The sequence below is a fragment of the Rhagoletis zephyria genome, unplaced genomic scaffold, assembly GCF_001687245.7.
Source record: "Rhagoletis zephyria isolate East Lansing unplaced genomic scaffold, Rhagoletis_zephyria_1.1 Rzeph_scaffold_00095, whole genome shotgun sequence".
Taxonomy (NCBI): domain Eukaryota; kingdom Metazoa; phylum Arthropoda; class Insecta; order Diptera; family Tephritidae; genus Rhagoletis; species Rhagoletis zephyria.
In genome coordinates this window covers 395,215-418,075 of record NW_016157179.1, presented here as the reverse complement: position 1 = coordinate 418,075, position 22,861 = coordinate 395,215, and the positions used below count along the sequence as shown (strand labels likewise).

The window sequence follows — 22,861 nt, the reverse complement described above, 5'->3', positions numbered from 1 at the left end:
ATTAAAAATTTCTTACTCGGCGCCCAGGGGTGGCTAGTGAAACCAAGGGCACCCACCAATTCAATGGAAGAATTAAGTGCATAAGGACCACTGTACTGCTTTTTCCGCTTGTGTGGTTCAACAACCGCTTTTTGAGTGGAGGTCAAAAGCGTCGCAAACTTCCCCTCTTCTTTACCAAGGGCGTAGCCGAAGCTAATCTTCAAAAACAGTTTTAAAATAAAATAGATAAAAAATTGTATATGTATTTATTTGGTTATCTATGTAGAGCATTTTCCAAGAGTTGACGCACTGTGAAATCTGTTCCGTGATGCACTTACCAGGTCTAAAGCCACACTGATAATTCGAATGAGTGGGCACATGAAAGCCTACAGTTTTTCATTGCTATTTTGAAATGACTTATCCCACTCTAATTGGCACCAACAAGAGAATATCTCTTCTTGGGTCACGTTTTCATCAGGCCAAAATTGGACTAGCAGCTTGTAAGTATGACTAGCTCTTCACCATTAGTTTTGTACAGCTCAGCCAAAATATTGTCAGCCCCGGGTTGTTTGGTTGTATTTTAGCCGAAGTATTGCTATCNCCAAGTGTGAAACGTGACGTGACGTAGCGTCACGTGACATAAATTTCCATCGTGATATTTTTGTTCATATTGCTTTTAAATGAATTTTCAACGCAAATAAAACATGTATTTTATGTAGAATATACTTTATATTTTGACTTCAGCGCCAATTCAGGGTCAATTTATTAGAAATCTATGATTTATTATGTTTCAACCACATGCGCCAAATTCGAACCAAATCGGACCATAAATACGGTTTTTCGAAATATCTCGACCTTGGCACCACCTAGGAAGACCAATTTATGCAAACATTATTCTTCTTACATAGCCAGTATATATTTTAAAAAGCAGACAAATCGGCGAGTAAATACGTTAGATATAAAACTTTTATTTTTTTTTGTCGTGGTGGACCTTCCGCTGGAAACACCCATATGTAACTAGCATTCACAGTTATCCTTCAAAAACACATAAATATTTGGAAAACAATTTCGTATAACATATATTATATTATATTTACTTATAAATATACCAACATTATAGAGTTACATAGAAATTCATAAGCATTCTGCTATAAAAACAAAAAACATAAAAAATCATTACATTAAATTTAAATGCTTTTCGAGAGTCCTTTGTTCTTAAGTTTACGAAAATAATGTTAGAAAAATAAAATGAAATATAAAAGTACTTATAACTTAAGGCTAAGAGAGCGAGCGAGTTTTATTACAATGCTATTAATTATAAAAACATACAGGACCCAATTCGATGCGGAACTGTTGATTAGCCTCACCAATATCTCTGATTTTAATATCAACTATTGGCAGCCTCTGTGGCTTCTCAGTTTTATAAGTGATCACCGTTTTAGCCCAAGAATCGGAGCGATGCTGAAACACACAGAACAATCATTATCATTTTAAAGAATGAGCTCAGTATCTCACTCGTGCTTACCCTGCATTCATCACTTTCGGCCTCATAGCGCAGGCGCAGCGGTCCCTTTGGCGTTAGCTCGGCATCATTCCATGACAACAGCTTTAAGCCGTTACTAAAATATAAACGTTTTTCCAGTCACTCCAGCAAGTTTTTATTTAATATTATTCTCTCTTACCGATCCCTCGATTGGTCCTCATCCAAATAGCCAATCGTATTTCGACAGTTGAAGGTAATCTTCTGTGATGCCTTGGCGGACAGCAATTGCAGGAAACCCAACTGATGCGAGTCGGTTTTGTAGGTGATCTTCATACCATCAGGCATCTCACTCAGCCATACTTCTTTCTCAGCGCCCTTATAGCTTAACTGGGGCGTTTCTTGTGGCTTTGGCAGTATGCATGAGCCACGTGTCTCGCGGTCACAATACACTAAGATAGCATCGCGCGGATCAGCTTCATTCGGATCGATCCAGTATTCACCAGATTTGTAGTCAGGGTAGGCAGCGAATAGGTCGCGGCAAGTTTTGGCTGGCGCTGATTGTTGACCGTTGGGTCGCCGCAGGCGCTCGAAAGAAGCTTTTAAGTGCTCAAAGGCCTTGATTACCATAGCTTCCTTTTCCTCATCGGAGAGTCCTTCAGACAACAGATTTGGTTGGTCGCTTAGGATTTCCACACCTTTCGTTTGGCCTTGACTAAGTAAAGCAGTGAGCGCTGCAACATCGTAACCGACCGATTCGCCAGGTGGACCTGGTGGTCCCGGTGGACCAGCGGCTCCTATAGGGCCAGGTTTTCCTTCGTTACCACTGAAACCACGCGGCCCTGGTTGACCCGGTGGGCCTGGTGGTCCTGGATTGCCGTCGCGTCCTTGTGGTCCTCGCATACCCGTATCTCCTGGTTTTCCGGGCTGCCCGGGTGTACCTGACGGTCCCACGTCACCCTTCAGACCTTGCTGACCAGGCATTCCCTGCAAGCCGATAAGACCTCGGTGTCCTTTGATACCTTTTGGTCCGGGCTCACCATATTCGCCCTTGGGACCCTCTACGCCAGGTGGTCCAGGTTTACCACGTAGACCTTGCGGTCCTTCTACACCCGGCAGACCTGTATCACCTTTAAATCCACGTTCACCTTGCAAACCTATGGGTCCAATAGCCCCAGGTGGACCTGGGAGACCAGGATTTCCTGAAGGCCCAGGGTTTCCTTGTTGTCCCTGAGGTCCTTTATCCCCAGTGCGGCCAGCAATTCCCGGCGGTCCAGACTTTCCTGCTGGTCCCTCAGGACCAGACTCGCCCATTGGTCCGGGTAAGCCTTGAGGTCCTGCAAATTATGTTTTCTAAAAATTATATTTCCTTTATAGATCAGATCTCAAACCTTGCAAGCCTTGCGGTCCAAGTGCTCCGTCTTTTCCAGGTTTTCCCTGTGGGCCTGGCTCACCGGCTACTCCTCTCAAGCCACGCAAACCAGCTGCTCCCGGTGGACCGGGCAGGCCTGGCATTCCTCGCTCACCAACATTTCCTGGTGGCCCGGGATTACCTGCAGGTCCAGGTGGTCCATCACTGCCGGTTTCTCCTTTTTGTCCTTCCGCGCCAGGTACGCCCTGCAAACCTGGTGAGCCTTGATTTCCTGGCCGACCAGATTCGCCGGGATTTCCCTTAGCTCCAGGGTATCCAGCAACGCCTGGTAAGCCTTGACTTCCTGGTTGCCCCTATAAAGCATTTTCTTAATATATATTTAAATTTTATCTCTCAGACAAAACTTACTGGAGGCCCTTGATCGCCGGTTCTGCCTGGTAAGCCGCTTAGGCCAGGTTCACCTCTGATACCTGGTTCACCACGTGCACCTTTGGAGCCACTTAATCCTACTGGTCCTTGTAGGCCTTGCTCTCCGGGAAGACCATGAGGGCCTGCGTTGCCTTGTTCACCTTTAATACCCATCAACCCACGGTCACCTTTTGCACCAGGTAGTCCTGCCAAACCTGGTGCTCCTGGAAAGCCTGGTGGACCTTGTAAGCCGGCGGGCCCTCTTTCGCCAGCACCACCGGCTGCGCCTTGCTCACCTGGCGGTCCTGGGTTTCCAGGCTCGCCCCTTTCCCCTGATTCTCCGGGTGCACCGGGAGGTCCTACAATACCTTGTGGTCCACGGTCACCAGAACGGCCTGGCGGACCCTCAGGGCCAAGTGAACCAGGACTACCACGCTCGCCTTTTTCACCTGGTAACCCGGAATGTCCTCTTGGTCCAGGTAAACCTAACATTCCTGGCGCTCCCATGTGTCCTTTAGAACCAGGTTTTCCAGGTGATCCCTAAATAATACGCAATGATAATCTCTTGACCAAAAGCATAACATATGCATATTTAATTTCAATACTTACTGGGGGTCCATCATGTCCTGGCGCACCAGGCTCTCCCCGCTCTCCAGGGGTTCCAGGCTGGCCAACTGGACCTCTTTCGCCCGGGTAACCACGTTCGCCACGCAATCCAGTAGGCCCAACTAGACCTTGTGGACCAGGTGGTCCGGCAGATCCATCTTTACCTGGAGAACCTGGACTACCAGCAACTCCGGGAAGACCTTGAAAACCTCTGGGACCAACAGAACCGGGCTCTCCACGCTCACCATCTTGACCAGGAGGACCACGAGGACCTTGTGCCCCTGGTAAACCATCCTTTCCGCTATCTCCATGAGGTCCTTGTGGACCCGGGGGACCTGGTTCGCCATTTTTACCTGGCTCACCGGGGAATCCTTTATCGCCAGGAATTCCCATAGGGCCGGGTAACCCTTGCAATCCTTGTGGTCCTTGTTCACCAGGCTTTCCGTCCGCACCAGTAATTCCTCTCTCGCCGACCGGTCCTGTTTTTCCGGGAGGTCCGATGCGACCTGGTAAACCACGTAAGCCTTGCAAACCTGGCACGCCTGGTTGTCCCACATCTCCATTGCTTCCTTTTATTCCGGGTGGACCTTGAATTCCGCGATCGCCAGGTGTACCTTTGGGTCCAATAGGTCCATCTGCACCTGGAAGTCCAGGCAATCCTTGTGGTCCTCTTTCACCTGTTGGTCCAGATGGCCCAGTAGGTCCCCGCATGCCTCGCTTACCACGTTTTCCTTCCGGTCCCACCGTGCCTGGTAACCCTCGTGGACCTGGTTGGCCAGCTTCTCCTTTAATGCCCTGATCACCTGTGAAAAAAGACCTTGTGTTTCAAGGATCTAATAAGTAAATTGCCTTCAAATGTATTACCCTTAAAGCCGCGTTCGCCTGGTTGGCCCGGTGTGCCTTTCACGCCGGGTTCTCCTGGGCTACCAGGTAAGCCATCGGGACCACGTGATCCAGGAAAACCTTGGGGTCCAGCTACTCCTGGCGCACCCATCGCGCCTTTATCACCGTTCAAACCATCCTTGCCAGGCGGTCCAGATATACCTGGTTCACCAGCAGCACCTGGGCGGCCAGCTTCACCGCGTGGGCCTTGCAGGCCTTGATCACCTTTTGGACCTGGATGCCCCCAATCTCCTTTAGCACCTGGGCTACCAGGAAAACCAGGGGGACCAGGTTTACCTATTGAACCGGGCTGGCCTGCCACTCCTGGATTACCATCTAAACCTCTAGCGCCCGGTGGACCCGATGGCCCTTCTCGACCGCGCTCACCACGCGGGCCGGCAGGACCCTGTAAAATAATAAAATGTTTGACTATTTTCTTAGCAAAAATATATTAAGCACAAAACTTACCTGCGGCCCAGTGGGACCAACAGCTCCCATTGAACCTGTGCTGCCTTTCTCGCCAGCTGCGCCTTGATCTCCCTTTGAACCATCAATACCAGGTAAACCAGGATGCCCCTTCAAGCCGGGAATACCTGACATCCCAGGTAAGCCTCGCGGTCCTGGCGTGCCTGCAGCACCTTGCAATCCAGGTTCACCATCCTCCCCTGGCGCACCATCCTTGCCAGGCGGGCCAGGCAGACCGCGAGGTCCCATCAGGCCAGGAGGACCTTGCGATCCGGGTTCACCGGGCTCGCCGCGCATACCTTGAAAGCCTTGTGGACCCGCCGGACCCGAGTTACCAGGTGGACCACGGGCACCAGCCGGCCCCACCGACGATTGCAGATATTGAAATTCAGGAACAAATGGTGGCGAGCTTGGACCCTTATCTGAATTTGCATACTCAGCAGCCAACTGTTGGTGATAGTAACTCACATCGGGTATTGGGCCAGGTGGGCCGGGATTTCCAGGCACACCAGGATTACCAGGTGAACCAGGAGTTCCACCCTCTCCGGGACGGCCCTGAGCGCCAGGATAACCAGGTAAACCGCGCGGACCCGCATAGACGCCTGCATATGGATTATCTTCACCGGCTGGCGTTACGTTACGCTCAGTTGTTGTCGTGGTAGTANTCCGGGACGGCCCTGAGCGCCAGGATAACCAGGTAAACCGCGCGGACCCGTATAGACGCCTGCATATGGATTATCTTCACCGGCTGGCGTTACGTTACGCTCAGTTGTTGTCGTGGTAGTTGAAGTCGCAGGCGGCAAGGGGACTCGACCAGATGGTTCTGCAAGAGGTGTACAATTTTCAGGTGCGCGACAGATCACTTTGCCCTCTGTGCAAGTACAAGAGTTCGTGCAGCCATTGCGTTCACTCGTAAATTCATCACCATCACGATACCAATTGCCTTCGAAATGACATGAAAAGGCACCGACGACATTGGCAGGGGCTTGTGGGCGTGGTCCAGCCGATGGGGTGTGTACTGTAAAAGAAGGCGCGTAGAAAGTATGTCAAGGAAATGTAAACAAGAATTGAAGTATGCCTAGTGAGTAAGCAGGCTAACCTTCCTGATGAGTAACAAAGCCGTCAGCACCGCCTACATTGCCATCGGGATCTGGAAGGAGTAAAATGCAAAGCTTATACTTAGTTCGGGGAAATGCTTACGTATAAATGATGTAAGATAAATGCGTGTCTTCACATGTGTATATATGAATGTTTCTAATTTTAAGCAATTAATATCTATCTATCAGCAAATATGTTGCTACAAGTGCAAGTAAGTTATGTAAGTATTGCTGACATATGTCCCACTTATGCAACTTTAATTAATTACTGCTACTGCACTTTTATTAAGAATGGAGGTGCGTACTTGGACAACATATAAGCTTGTACAACCTTTTATGTTGTGTACATTATAGTGGTCCAAAAATACATGTGAAAAAGTAAAGTCGGAATTTTAATGCTGCCACCCCCTAGGATTATCCTATACCGCCCAAAGAGCACAAAGTTTTCCATGTACTTTATATTGGGAAAAAACTACTTTTCGTAGAAATTGTGTAGAATCAAATAAATAATAAAATCCATATTTTTCGATCGATAGGAAAACTCTGTTCCTTTTCACCAGATTCCCAATAATAATACTCAATTGTTTTTAACCATTTTTTCGTGGTATTAAGCTATATTTTATAGGTCCGCCAAAAACCCCAGAAAATGTAATGCGATGACCAATAAAAAATCTTTAGTATTAAAAAATGGTTAAATAAACAATAGGCTACTAATATTGGAAGTCTCCTGAAGAGAACCATAGTTCATACCATTTCTACGAAAAGTTTCTCCATATAAAATACATAGAAAACTTTGAGCGCTTTGAGCGACCTCTAAATATTTTTTGATTAAAAAAAAGTAGGCGTATATTTTTTCGGTATATAAAAAACCTAGGGCGTGCCGGCATTAAAATTCTGACTTTACTCTTTTTGGACCACTCTAATGTACATACCTATGTATACATATATTAGCATTATGCTCTGACAGCTTTTTTATCAGCTTGTCAACTTACTGTAGACATACAAATTCTTGCGCATAATTTTGCACGCATAATACCGTATACATATACATACATGTTCATTTATGTGTACATATTTCTGAACATTGTACAATACATATGTATGTATGTAGATTAAAACTTTCCAGTTCATCGGTTGCGAGTGAAGAAAAAGCAATTCAGGTAAAGTGTTTCAAAGTTAAGAGTTGATATGACAATATTCACGAGGACGTGTGCTTAGAAATATAGTGTTCTAAGTTTCTTCTGATTCAGAGAACAAAAATCTAGGAAGCCTACATCCAGCTAAATCATGTATACGGCCTATTCTGTTGCCATATACCCCGCAGGAATTGCAACAGAGATAAGGGCTATTCAGTCCGAGAAGGAAAAATGTAGATTTTTTACTATAACCACATTCCTTCACTAGACTTCACCATCATTCTCAACACCAGTGCCGTCAGCGCAGCACTTTCTAGCTGAGAGTAGCCCACTCCTGGCGAGCAAAAGTCACGCTCTACAAATCTTTCATCATGACCCTTTTTTTTGTATGGCGCAGAAACATGAACTACGTCGATCAAAGCTGAGAAAACTTAGAAGGCTTTTGAAAATAACTATGCTATGTACACAGTGTCTAAACCGCAGTTCTCACGGCTGACGGCTATCAAAGAAGATGGAATAATGAACTGTGTGAGCTTTTTAACGATATGGACATACTTAGGCGCATTCGTCATACGCTTGGGTAATGGCGATCCGGTGATGAACAACTCAACCTACGTCATAAAGTAGAAGGCGAAGTTTTATGATCTGGGCCCAAACCGGAAAACAGACTTTAGGACCGATTTTTCAGCTTTGGGAAGTAGCTAAGTGCGTTGGCTGAAAGCAGAGCCATTTCATGACGATCACGATATCACAATTCTCTCCTAGCGTCATTCTTTTGATGTACCACATAAACTTGTGAAGGATTTTGAAGAATGAATTTCTACTCAAATTCCCTAAACTTGTGAGAAATTACACCTCTGCAAATGAACGGCGGCATTCTGAAAGATGTCTATCACCCAGCGCTTATTGCAAAATAATGAGAGAAACGGCGTCTACGACCACTGTAAAGGACTACTTGTTATTTATAGCTGCTTATTTTTTGCTAGGCAGAAAGACCGCTGTCACAGTTTTAATCTCGCGCTGAAATACCAAACGCTCGATATGTAGTTACCCATATTTCTCCGATGATAAAAGCTTTTAAAAATTTATGGTCTCTATACTCTAACCCTGTCTCCGTCGCTTTTTTGGCCGCACCAATGGCTATCGCATGACATCGAACTGCAATGCTGATCCATTTTTACGAACAATTTCAAAGCTGCATCAACAAGTTATCTGCCTTTGAAAATTTTGATCATTTTAATGCACATTTAACACATAACCAGATACTATGTATGTATGTACATATGTAGCGGACGCATGACATGTATATAAATAAATTTCTATACGTTCGTTGTTCTCTTAACAAAATCATCAAAAGCCTTAATCGATTTCACACTCACTTCTATGCTTCATTGGACTCATTTTATATATTCATTCGCTTATGATTTGCAGATGTGCTATTCTGATATTTGACACAAATTTCGCATCATTCACATTGATTTTGTTGCAATTTTTTTATTGTACATACTATCTGATGAAGTTGCAACAAGATTGCTTGCCTTAACATGCAACAAACATAAAAGTTTACTGCGCTCCAATTAACGCCAACAGACGAGGTTGTCAGCGAAGCAATTGAAATCGAATGGAGATGTCATTAGGAGCGATTGTTCAAGTGTGTGCCACAGATACATATGTGTAAGAAGATGAATTAATAAAGTTCGACAGACGTCAATGGAAAATATGTCAATAACTAAAGGCTATTTTGGAAGAGATGCCATTTCGTGTAAATGATTTTTTTTTGTTCAGAAAGAAGAAGAAAATTGGGTCGAATAAGGAGGTCATCCATCATCTGCTCCCTTAAAAAGGAAAGTAGGAAGCTATGGTGCTGGCCTGCCTACGAGGAAACCTGACAGAAGTTTATGATTGCCATCAAGAAAAGCCAAAGAGTCTCTTGGAAGAATTTATTTGATAGCTTGGAGAAGCAATCGGAGAGCGAACGCATGAAAAGAATTATAGCGAAGGTTGCGACGACTCCGATGCATGCACATTAAGGTGGTCCAAAAAAAGCAATGCCAGAATTTTAATGCTCTGGCCGCCTTGGTTTGTTCTATACCAAAAAAATCTACCCCTGTTTGATTTTATTTTGAAATTAAAAATTATTTAGAGCTTAAAGTTTTCCATACATTTTGTATGTGGAAAAAAAAACAAATTTTCGTAGAAAGCGTATATAACTCTTGAAAATCAATATTTTTCGATAAGAAAACTGTGTTTATCTTCAGGAGACTTCCAAAAAAATTACCAAATTGTTTATTTACCCATTTTTTTAATAGTAACGATATTTTATGGGTCCCATTGCAGTTTTTGGAGGTTTTGGCGGACCTATAACAATGAAAAAATGGTTAAATAAATAATTGGGTATTATTATTGGACATCGCCTGAAGATAAAACGAGTTTTCCGAACAAAATATATTTATTTTCGAGAATTCTGTACCGTTTCTACGAAAAATTATTTTTTTTTCCCCCATATAAAGTATGTACATGGAAAATTTTGAGTGCTTTGTACGGCCTCTAAATACTTCTTTGTTTTTAAAATCAAAAATCAGGAGTACATTTTTTCGTTATAGAACAATCTTAGAGGTGAGAGCATTAAAATTACGAGTTTACTTTTTTTACCACCCTAATATACATTAGAGTGTATTTAGAAACCGAGTGGCGACTGGACGTCATCTCGTTTGGAAATGAAAGACGCACTACTAAGCGCACAACTTCTGGGTTGTACTCCGGAGCCTAGTACCTCCTCCTCCTGAGGAATTTATATAGGTATGGACTGCTTATTTCCGTCCAAACACCAACCAGCATCTGATATTACGTGCCCGTTGCGAGTTGTTATTTATAGAGCTTGTCTAAGACTAAACTTCATCTCCGAAAAATAAATCTTGGCGAAAGTTGTGTTCATTTCAAAGGGAAGGTAAAGCAAAACCATTTTTTCGACTGATAAACCTCAACTTTTTTCTTCCTCAAGGTAGAGGAGTGGGAAAGCAGCACCAAGTTTCATGCGATCTGATACACATCGCTTTGTGTGCTGTATCCACCTGATCTAGAAAAACTGGCCTGTTTTCAACTAAGTTCTCTTTTCAAAAAAAAACGAAAACTCCCCAGATTCCTTTTTTTAATAATTTTGCTGAGGAAGTCAACTATTTGGACTTCATTCTGGACTAGCATCCCTATTAGGTCATTGCACGTATACAGTGGTTATAAGTTCTACTTTATTCTACAGCATCATAACCTGCTGTCCGAAAAACATCAGTGACCTATCAAACTGCCCTCCTATTTCGTACTCATACTCACCCACATCCACATCATCGTAGTTGTTGTAATCGTATGCGTCAAACTCATCTGCACCCGGCAAATCGGCCTCTGGTTGCGGTTCCTCTGCCTGCGGTCGGTCACTTAATGTTTTACGGTGTTTTTTCACTTTTTTGTTACGCGTTTTCCGCTTGCCGACATGGGCACCAGCTGAATTATCTGCCAAAGCACACTCAAACAGAAAGCACAGGACAAATGCGAGGCAAAGAAGGCGCGATTGTTTGAATTTCATTTTGTTTGCACAATATAATTTGTTGTTGTTTTTATTTTGAATTGGGTGGGAAATTCAAAATGCTTCGGGTTTTAGTATTCATAAAGTCATTTGCTGCATCATCAACTGCACATTGGAGTGGATATAAAACAATAAGAAAAGAAGAAAAAAAATCAATATGAAGACCTAGCGGAGAAGATTTTTTCGCTGTTATTTTGAGTGACAGGATTTGGATAAGCAAACTTGCACCAAAATTGAATTTTTTTTCACAAAATAAAGGTAAGGTAGTTGAAGCGGAAGTGGCATAAACAAACTTCATAAAAACCGAAAAAGTGAAATTTAAAAGCCAAAATCCGCTATCCGCAGCAACTAGCCGCACTCCCAGCTACAAAACCGAACGCGCTTCGACTTCGATTTTGTTGCTGCTAAACTGTGTCAAATGGCCTTTGGGCGGACGGCGCTGACACGCTCGCAAAGTGGACTCAACACAAATGCATTTTTTTTTGCTGTGGCCGCAATTTGTTTGAACAAATCGTCGTGTGTGTTTATTGCGCAAAAAAAAAAACGTTTTTGAACGCGATACATCGCCATCACCATAGCGTATTGTAGCTTTTTTTTCTGCGACCGATCTACAGTAATCTCAGTTTATTTGGGCGAGGTCTTCAACTCAGATTGATAAAAAAATGTATATACACAAATGTACACGCACAAAATCAGCCGTTAGAATAGGACAGTTGTTGTCCAAAAAATCGGCTATTTTTACTGTTGTTTTTATTTTTAGTTTTTAGTTATTTTTTTTTTTGTATGCATAACTGTGAATATTTGTATTTATTTTAGGCACTTGTGTATATGAGCGTGTGTTTATATGCGCGCTTTAAACTTTTTTCCGTCCGCATATAGCGCAATATACACATATATGTATGTATGTATGTATGTAAATTGTATAGCGCGAACTGTTCCTGTTATCAGCCCGCAGCATACATACATATTTATGTACATGTAAGTATCTATGTATGTATTAAAATTCACTATTTTTATTGTTGGCCTGTCAGACAATTTTAATGACCAAAAATTGTTGCTTCATTGCCGATTAAAAACTTTTTTTGGTGCGCATGTCTTAGCAGGTACATTATCATTAATATAAAAATTTAATCGCAAACAAAAAATACAAATATTATTTTTTTGATAATTTAGAGAATTTCGAAATGTTTCCGGTTGGCTATAGCGTTTGCGAAATTTAGTGATGGAAAAAAATGCAAATGCAAAATCATAACCGATTACCCGTTTTTTTTAAAGCGAGTACATTATTAAATTACTAATAGCCTGTTGCCAACCACGATTACCAACCAATTACTTTTCTTAAAGTCAGTAGTTTTGAAGACATTCGAAAAAATTTTGTTACAAACAAGGTAAACTTCTTCTTTTTTATAAATTGTTTGCATTTATTAAATAACTCTAACCATAAAACTGATTACTCATAAAACCGATTACTTTCCGTGGAATTTTTTTTTTATAACTGAAGCAATGAAATTATCTATACTCTTTTACTGGCCCCAATACTTTACAATTTGCTAACTTAAGCATAAATAAAACGATTACTTTTTGTTAAAACTGATAGTTTTGAACACTTTGGAAGCACGTCTTCACATGCAAGATAAGTACGTTTATTAATTTGCACCTATATTCTGTATTCAATAAACAACTGGAATCATAAAACCGATTACTCAAAACGCCAATTATTTTTACAAGTCATTTTCGTTAACTTAAAGTCTGATCCATTATATTTTAGTCACATTTAAAACAAAGACTATGACTTAAACAATTTTATTTTCGGGTGAAACCGGTTACTTTTGTTAGAACTCTTTATAGATTAAGAAAATTTATAAAGCTTCGTAACATTTATTTAAAATTTCACATGAACCTCTTACGTTGCAAATCGGTTAATCAAAATTCAGTTACAAATTAGGCTTGAAACGAACGTTTCATACCGTGGAGGTTATTTATTAATATTTCAAACGATTAACCGTTTTATTTCATTTTGAACAGGCAAGTTTTTCGAAAAATTGCTTGAAGTGATTTTTCGAAGCTACATTTAAGTAAGACAATGCATGTTTACATAGTTTTGCAACAATAAATGTATTATGAAAAAACCGGTTACTCACAACCTAAAATTTTCACCTTTTTACAAATCTGATTACATGTTCAACCACAGTTCATTGCAATATTTCACTGTTAAATCATTTACAACCAGTTTCTCGAAAGCAATTTAAGTGAAAAATTATTTCTTATTTGAATTTAATTCGAAAACTGACACAAGGGAAAAAATCATTTTGTATTTTATAGATTCGATAAAAAAAGGTTTTATATTTTAAATTTTTTTATTTAGTAAAATTAAAAAAAAACTGTTTTTGCAAAAAAAAAAATAAAAATTTGTTTCCTTCTTCTGATTTGTACTCGAAATCGTATTCGTCACGCTAAATAAATACATCACTAATGTAGTTGGTCATTTGCAGACGTGTTTCACTAAAGCATTGCATAATTTTTCAATGAAATTGATGTTCACTTTTATGCAATGAAAATATAAAAAAATTCGTTTTTTTCCAAAGCTAAACTTTAAATTTTTCAATCAAAACCTGCACAGATAATTAATATCCGTTTGGTGTTATTTTAAGTTTATGTAATAAAACAAACACATTTCTAAACGCACACACACCGATTAAAACCGATTAACGAATTCTTTTTATAGTCGCACTTCCGGTGTCACTCTATAAATAATCTTCTGATTTCCACATTTCTTTAAATCAACATCCTTCATAGCATCCTTCCGCTATGCTCGGTCCATATCTGCTACGTGACCTACTGACCCCCTTTTCAGGTTTAGCAGCTGCCTTCACTCCTTTCTGCACTCCACACTATGTATTTCCTTCCGCACTTGAAAAACACTTCTTACCCGAGACCAAATGTAAACCGAAATCAAACGAACTGAAGCGTTTCTGCGGCGCGCTAGGCTTTTTATAGCAACCGCCGATCGCAGCAGAGGAAAAAAAATCTGAAATTAATTGCCCTAACGCAAGAACTCTACCAGAAAGTTTTCAATCAGAGAGTTATCAGCGCGGCAGCGGTCCGCAATAGACCAGCATCCACTATATACATATGTATGTACGTACAACCAAACTTTCATATGCGTATAAGAGCTACTAAATAGAACGCGAACGTGTAGATCTGCAAGTCTGCATTGAGAGCATAATTTTTTATTACGAGTAGTCATCGCTTTTGCTCTATTTGAGTATGGCATAACGCTCAGCTTTTCTTTGTGCGATCCGCTGATCTTGCTCCCCTATGCTTCAAATCGTTTACGCTCCCAGAGTTCGGTGTGGTGAATGAATGCGTTTGTGCGTTTCCACGTCTTATGAGAGCGATTGATAAGCCACTCTGTAAGCCGGCCTGGCCTGCCGGCTGGCTGGAGCGTGTCTGTTCAGCTGTTGCTTTGATTGTGCGAATGGGTTGATATTTTTAGATTCACAACGTCATAAAATTATCTCTTAAAAAATAGGCGACAACTGATTGTAATAAAAAAAAAAACATAGCAAAAAAACTTGAATTTTTTAATTGAGCTTAGGGAGGTACTGATAATTGTAAGAAAATAAATAAATAAATATTTTAGTACACATATGTATACATACATGTACGCTAAATTCTGTTAAAATATGCGTAACATATCTTCCGCTTTCGTCTGATTATTTCCCAAGTAATTAGGCTGACCGCAGCGTTAGGTTAGGAGGACGTATGTAGGATGTTCCACACTTCCACTGGGACTGTGCTATTTAGTAGGAGACTAGCGGACTTTTCTAAAGCATAAATCTGAGCTTGGAAGACGCTTCAGTCCTTTGGCAGACGAAATGACTGTTTGCCCGAGCAGAGACCGCCTCCGATTCCCTGTTTCAACTTTGAACTATCAGTGTAAACGAATCTACCATCCGCTGTAAATGGTAAGCCTACGTCCATCTTCTCTGATCGGAAACTGTAAGATATCTTTGTACTGAAGTGCTAAGCCCGCGTAATGTAATCAGTGCTGGCAACTTTAATTCCAAAAGGTGAACCTATTTCGATTTCAGTCAGTATCGCCGATGCTTTTCCCCATTGTAGATTTCCCTAAGTATTTATTTGGCCATTTCTGCCTTCCCCAATTATTTTCTTGTTATTCCCTTTGTTTCGGTCTGATGACTGTGGTGAAGTAGTAAGACTTTTTAACTGTCTCATCCAAATATTTTTTCCAATGTCGTTTGGAATTCGGAATGATACCAAAGTGTCTTCCTCAATCGCGATGGAAAATTTGTTTTTCTTTTTAACGAAACCAATTCTGTTTTGGAGCAGTTAACCCCTAATTATTTTTGCTTAGCCCACTTAGTGCCATTGTCACATTGGAGGGTTAACTCAAATTTTGCACTTAACTTTTAATTTTTGCAGCGAAAAACTATAGTTAATTTCCAAATGAGAGTTAACTCGTCACTGTAAAAACGGCCTTTAGAGATAGCGGTAAGTACTGCTTCCATTAGCTTACTTATCGTTGATAGGAATTATGCAGATATCACAGCGTACGGCAGTGCGCATGAGTGACGCAAGCAGTGACAGTAGTAGTGAAAATAGTTTTATTCATACGAATGGAGTGGACAGAAGTTAGCAACCTTCCGAATAAATAAAACTATTATCCGCCAGTTTCCAGGGCAGTTAAAAAAATTCATATAATTTGCGTTAAGAAATTGATATCATAAATTTTGTGTTTATAGTTCACCTTTCGTTACTCGTAATATTTACCTCAAAGAGGTGTTTTATTTGATACTTATAGACGGCAACCTAGCTTTTGACTAGAAAATAAACTCTCTAGTGGATCTAACCGAGAAAAAGAAGTTTTGTCAACTAAATGTGGATAAATCAGCCTCCGAAAACCTACGAGGATCTATAACCTCAAGAGGAAGCTTGAAGAGTAAAAGGCTATTTAATTTATACTAACACAAAAAGACTTTTTAACTTTGACATTTTAATTACCGATGCTAATGATTAGCACAGTAGCGCTAAAATCCAGTTGGAGTCTGATTTATAAGAACACAGAAAATGTGGATCTATACAGGCTTTTATTTGTCGAAATTGCAGCAAATTCTGGCTACCTCTTAATGGGTCTATCAACTTTCGACTTATATTTGTTAGGTGAAACCCACTGTAACTTACCCACTTTCGCCTAACCAAAACAGTACAAATTCAAGCATATAAATCAAGAACATGCATACATACGTGCATATACTGTACAGTGTACATGTATAGCGTAAGATACATTTGTATGCATCGCCGACTTTATTTTTCATCAACATGTTGCTATAACATATCATTTTCATACACATGTAGCCCTATAACATCCATCTACTAGGCATAACAAAATGTTGCATTCTACAGCGGCAGTCCAATATCGTAATTAAAGGATTTCGAATTGAGTATTTGCCGAATTTGTAGCTCACCTCTAGCAGCATATTTATATGCAAGTGACTGTCTTGGCTTGAATTTTCGAGCGAAACTCTGTTAATTTCGGAAGTTGTTTTCCATAGCGCAGATGAAATTTTAAAATTTTTCGAAATAACTGTTGTTTGCATTCCACTCTCAGGTATTTAACACACACACACACAGCGACAGGATAATGACACACATTAAAGATAGCATCAACACTCGGAAGCTCGCAGCTAGTATCTCGCGAAATTCGAAATTCTTAGAATTCAGTTGTATCGTGTTGCTCAAACGATTTGGTATTACGAAGTGAACGAATAAAATCGGTTTTAATTTTCACTCTTGAATTGACGGAATACGAGTATTTGGCGTATTTGTAAGTGATTTTTCCTTATGAAAACGTTAAGAAAAGCAAGTGAAATAAATAAAAAAAGTGTTTGAGCAAATTTCTGAGAAATTTAACTGAAAGCATAGATGTTTTGAAGAAAACATTATGTCAATAATAGTCCTACATATTCGTTCGTGTAAATGCTGTGTATATCATCATTTTTTGCAGAAAAATACTCAGTTTTTTTTTTAAATAAGAAATAACGAAATACAAAATACTGGAAATAATGAAAACATAAATTTTGAAAGTTTGTTTTAATTTTGTGTTAAAATTTGTGTATTTGCCTACACTGAGAGTAGTTTAGATTAATTCGAAGTCAACAAAAAAATAAAAAAAAAAACTATACTTGAAAAAAGACTAATGGCGAATTTCCACTAGGCGTTGAATGACAAAAAATGTATGCCATTAAAAAAATGTTAAGTGGAAATAAACTTAATGACGATTTTTTTAATGTAATGACACGATTATTATTTAATGACCGACTTTGTCATTTGTCATTTTTGCCATTTAATGCCTAGTGGAAATCCAGCATAAGAAGTAGGAAACCATTAATGGATTAAATGAAAAATATTTTTAATACAATAATTGAAGTTTTTCGTAGACTCAGGTCCTATATCAGACGTGACGGCCGCCGTTCTATGTAGACGGTCTGCTTCCTCTTTACCCTCAACCCCTATGCGTCCTGGTACACAGGTTAACTTAATATCATTGTGCTCCGCCAAGGCGGTAAACTTGTCAATGCACGAGGATTGATCTGAAAAGATGAAAGCGCACAGCCTGCTTATCACTCAAAATTACGATTTTCTCGCTACGATAGTTTCTACGTAGATTAATATCTGCACACGGACTAATGGCATAGACCTCCGCCTCAACGATGCTGGGAATGCTCCCATGGACACAGAGAACTTTAGCCTTGGTCCGTAGATGCCTAACTACCATCACAACTAAGTTTGCCAGCAGCCCTATTTCCACTCACCCAAAAATTTCTATTATCATAACTATTGTGCCAAAAAATATGCATCAAAACAATATTTTAAACGCTACAAAACGCTCAGAAAATGTACTAATGTGCAGTCATTTCGACGACTTTTTTCATCTGGTGAAAATTAGAGCTGGGCATCTTTTCGTAAGTTCACGCACGCTCAGTCATATTGATACAGTACCCGAAAGTATACTACTTTAAAAGTACAACTTTACGTTCTTTAAAATCCTGAAACCAAATGCCAAAATACTTTTCAGAGGGTTTATACCAGAACTGTATAATTTCTACAAATTTTAGCTCTAGTTCCAAAAAGCCGATTAACATGTTTTTTACTTTTTCCAATGGCCTATTTAAAGAACATAAATTTATGTACACACATGGATGTGTACATATGTATACACATGTGTACACATAAATCATACTAAATCGCACAAGCAGAAAATTTTTATATCTTCCTTAGCTGCACCGAATAAAAACTGATATGCACAGATATTAAATACACGCGAAATATTTCTTTATATACGAACAAATACAAAAGAAGCATTCAGATGCAGAACAAGCAAAATACAACAATTGCAAATGGGTTGAATTTATCTGGCAATTTTTGAAAGGTTAATAAAACATACATACATACATACATACGAGTATTGTGAAAGAAAGTTTAATAATACTAATACAAATATAGGAAAGCTTGCTCGTAAGCGAAAAATCATAAGGGAAAAGAGCCCAAAAGTAGGCAAATGGGGCAAAGACTTGCATAAATGTTATGAGTTTCATATGAATGAATATTGTAGCCATAGATAAGTATGTACATACGTGGGCAAAAGTAAAAGGCAACATTGTTTTTGGGAAAGAAAAATACGGAGGCGCATGAATAAATGCTTTCATTTCGGCGTATGTTTGTGCTAGTACATATGTTGGTATGTCTCATTTGGATTCTGGCCATAGCAACATATAGGGAAATGGGAGAATCTCGGAAGCTATTGATGAATATAAAGCAGAGACAATAAACTATCCAATTGAACTCATCAAGAGGAAACTGCATAGGCAATTTTTGCTGATACACCTTCAAACCTGCAATGCTGCGGGGAATATATAGCCAGACAGAGGAACTTCTGCCACGATAACAGGACATTGGCCCATTGGCGAACATGCAGCCAAAATGGACCTTCCGTTCAAATCACGGTGCCGCAGCTGCAATCTAGAGAGAAGTAAGGAAACGTTCGTTCAGAACAGAACAGAACAGAAGTAAGGAAACTTTCGTTACAGTACGAGTATTTTTTTAGTTTACAGTAATAAACTTCGTTTACAACGATTTTCATCGCCAGGAGAATGCATTCAAACCAATATTTATTTTTATTTTTTTGTTCAGCCTTCGCTAAAGAATATCCTGAAAACCGTTTTGCCCACAAAATTTTTTTGTATACCCGAGTTTTTTTTAGGTATTCCAAGGACTTATTTAGTGCATACCGTCTTCAAGAGAGGCACAACGCAAAATTGGGCATTTTTCAAATTATGCGCTAAAAGTGTACACAGAGCTTTTATTTACCTTTCAGCAATTTTTAAATTAATTAAATTAATTTTTAAAAAACCTAAGTTAAGAAATAACTACTGCAGAACAAATTGACGGTCAAATAACTTTCACTATGCTTAGTTTTTTTTAGAGAATTTCCATGCAAATCAAAGTTCATTGGAATTTTCGGCATATCTACCTATATATATACATACTATAATTCGACGTGCCCAGTATAAAGCTGATAAGACTATGTATGTAACCAAAGCAAGTTCATTGGCTCATTGAAAGGTATTAAGGTAAACATCGGAAAATTACAGAATAGATATCTTATGGTATTTTACGCTGAGTTGCCTTTGAGGGAAACAAACTATCTATACACATATGTAAGTATTGATATTAAAAAACATTGATAATCACGTGCCTAACCCTTTGAGGACTGATGTTGCTTATGGGTAACTTCGAGGTTTTGGTTTATAAATCTTGTTGTTTGAAATGGTTTTACTAACGATTTATTTTAAGTGATACTTTAGAATGTTGTGACTGCTCAAAGCTGAACTTCATGTCATAATTATGGAACTAATTAGTTTTTAGCGTCTTATCGTTGTGATTCCTTGTGCGCGTTATAAATGTTGCTAAAAGTGGTTCTACAACATTTTAAAAAATACACATAATAAATTATTATCTTTTCGACAAAAGGATTTAGTTTAAAAAAATTGGAACGGCTTTGGCTGTTTGTTAAAAGAAATTTTAGTTTATAAAAGTGTCTTAAATCAGTTTGCAGCTCTTAAAAAAAATTATCCTATACTTATGTACTCACTTAAATGTTTAAACACCTCGTAAACGCATAAACCTTATAAATTAACGTTTTTTCCATACAAAAGTAGTTTTACGAAGTTTACGTAGTTACGAGGCATTAAACGAGGCGGTAAACCCGCCATTTATTTCTTATTAACCAACAATAATATGCAATCAAAAATGTCCAGTCCCACCGTGATTAATTCGGTCTTCAAAGGGTTAAGAAATGTACAGATTTTAATCTAATAGAAAAAAATAACAAAGTACAAAGACCCACCTAATACAGAAGTTCGAAATTAGGTAACATTTTTCGACAACTAGTTTGCATAGACGAAAAGTTGAGTAGTTTTCCTCCTTCCTTTAACAAACATAGATGGAACTTCCCAGCAAAGAACACACAATCAATTAATCTCATATGTGTGTGTACATATGCAAGTTGTCTATGGGAAGGTTTAAATGTTGAGTTAAGCGAAGCCAAATCGCCAAATTGAGTTTGACCGTTGGTTAGTGTAAATATTGAGAAAATATAAATGAGAGGCAAGCGCAGCTGCTGTACTGTATGTATGAATGGATGAGTATTTGGACTTGGCTTGTTAACTGAGGTCAGTGTAGTTTTCCCACTGTCAACTGCTTTTTTTTGTTATTAAAAACCAAAAAAAAAATGAAATTTCACATGCTTTTTAAAAGTTCCCTCTAGCCGGCCAGCCATGCTTTATTCGCACGTGTGCACCTGTCATCAGCTAAACAAATCGATTTGTTTGATGGCAAAGTCAGCGTACGCCTGCGTCCGTGTGTGTATTTGCGTTTGAGTTAAGTGAACTTTAAACCAAATTGTTTTGGTTTTTGTGGTAGCCTCCAGCAAATCGATGCAATTAATTTTACAGCTCATCGATTTTCTGCCAAATATTGGCACATATGTACATAGATACATACTTGCACTAAAGCTAGTGTACGCGCGTGCGTGCATGCGTAAAACTGAAAAGCTCTAAATAGCCTAGGGGGCACTGCTTTGCGTTCAACAACATTCCCTTGATACTACTTGGCTTTAAGCTGTCAAGCTTATATATAAGCTGTCTAATATTTTCCTAGTTGGTTTTTTTCTTTATAATTTCTTGTTTTTATTTTTCGCAATTTTTTATCTTCTTATTTTTCATTTTACATTTGTCTGTGTTTTCTTGTATTTTTTCGATATTGTTGTTTGCATTCTGTTGCTGCTGAGTAATTTTTTATTGTTCTTGTAATGAAATATTGCCAAGCGCCTGTCTTTATACACTTCAGTTGCTGACAGGAATGCCAATTTTACGCATCACTTAGTTGCAAATATTTTGGCTCAATTGATGTTAGCTTTTTCTTCTTTTTTCATTTTTTTGCCGTTTGTTGTTGTTGCTTTAAACTAGTCTCATTATAATAAAATATTCTGTGACATGCTCGAAATTGTTTGGGAACGTTGTAGAGCTGCGTATTGTGGCATACTTTTAGGCGCTAGATGGCATTCATTACATTTAACAGGCAAAATTGTTTTTAAATCGATATTTTTAGAAGTTTAAGAGTTTTACGTCACTAAAGTTCTGAAAATACATAAAAATTGTTTCGCAGATGGGTTCGGTGTGTGAAAGGTGTCAGGTAGGAGTCTAACTAGGATGACCTTGCAATCGAACGAATTTTTTTTCAATTCTCTAAAGCTGGGAATGTGTGAGAGTTCCACTTCTATATCCTTGAATTTAGGTTTAGTAATAGGGTTGTTTTGACTTACTTGCAAAGATCATAAGCTATGCCTGTGAAGTTGGCATACGGAGTGTCACAAAAAGATTAAAAAAAAAAACTTTTCTTTGCATTTTTTTTCAATAATTTTAAATTTCATGAAATCGAAAAGAAAAGTTCCGGATATTTTGACAAAAAAAAATCTTACAAAAATTGTGTATGTATGACATGCGACATATGGCAAAACGGCAAGCAAAAAAGTGATCTGACAAAAATTTCAGAAAAGTCGAAAAATTTTACTGTTAAAAAATTAAAAATTTGTTTGAGTAGCTTTTCAATAATTCTGAAAATGATAAAAAGTTCAGCAAAACTGTGCCGAAAACTTTTTTTTTTTGGGTAAATGTCGAAAAAGTTTATATTTGAAAGAAAAAACAAATAAAAATAAGAACGTTTCTGAGTAGCTTTTCAACAAGTCTAGAGTTCCTGAAAAGGAAACAAAAAATTATCCGAAATTACGCCGAGAACAATTCAAAAAGCTTTGATTAAAAAAAAAAATTTCTTGCAGGGCTCTGTAATAGTCCTAAAATTCTTCAAAAGAAAAAATTCTGCAAAATTAGGCACACACAAAATTTCCAAAAAGTCTAAACATTTTTTATTTGAAACAAAAAACATGAACTGTTCTGAATAGCTCTTAATAATTCAGAGTTCTTGAAATAGAAAAAAAATAAATGTAAAAAATGACGATGAAAAACAAATTTCGTCGAAAAAGTATACTCTTTGAAAAAAAGTAAAAACTGTTCTGAGTAGCTTTTCAATGGTTCTACATGTGCTGAAAATGAGAAAAATCTCGGCAAAATTACGCCGAAAAAATATTTCTGAAAAGACATTAGGTCAATGTTTGGAAAAAATTTACAACTGTAACGGCGCTGGTTATCATTACGTTTAATTGTGATTTATTTAATTATTATGTTATTTGTTATTCTTAATTTCATTTCATTTGTTTCG

At 38.8% G+C, this 22,861-nt stretch overlaps 1 protein-coding gene across 1 annotated transcript; it reads right to left on the bottom strand.

The window, feature by feature from the left end:
• Positions 1-1,192: 1,192 nt before the first annotated feature.
• On the bottom strand, positions 1,193-13,892 carry LOC108375973 (collagen alpha-1(I) chain-like). The gene is made up of 12 exons (XM_017632138.1): positions 13,846-13,892; positions 10,753-11,107; positions 6,292-6,342; positions 5,956-6,210; positions 5,196-5,869; positions 4,710-5,133; positions 3,849-4,648; positions 3,240-3,779; positions 2,851-3,184; positions 1,662-2,796; positions 1,505-1,598; positions 1,193-1,440 (listed from the first exon to the last, which is right to left on the bottom strand). The coding sequence occupies exons 2-12, from the start codon at positions 11,000-11,002 to the stop codon at positions 1,291-1,293; spliced, it is 4,707 nt and encodes a 1,568-aa protein (XP_017487627.1). The 5' UTR covers positions 11,003-11,107; positions 13,846-13,892; the 3' UTR covers positions 1,193-1,290.
• Positions 13,893-22,861: the final 8,969 nt, after the last annotated feature.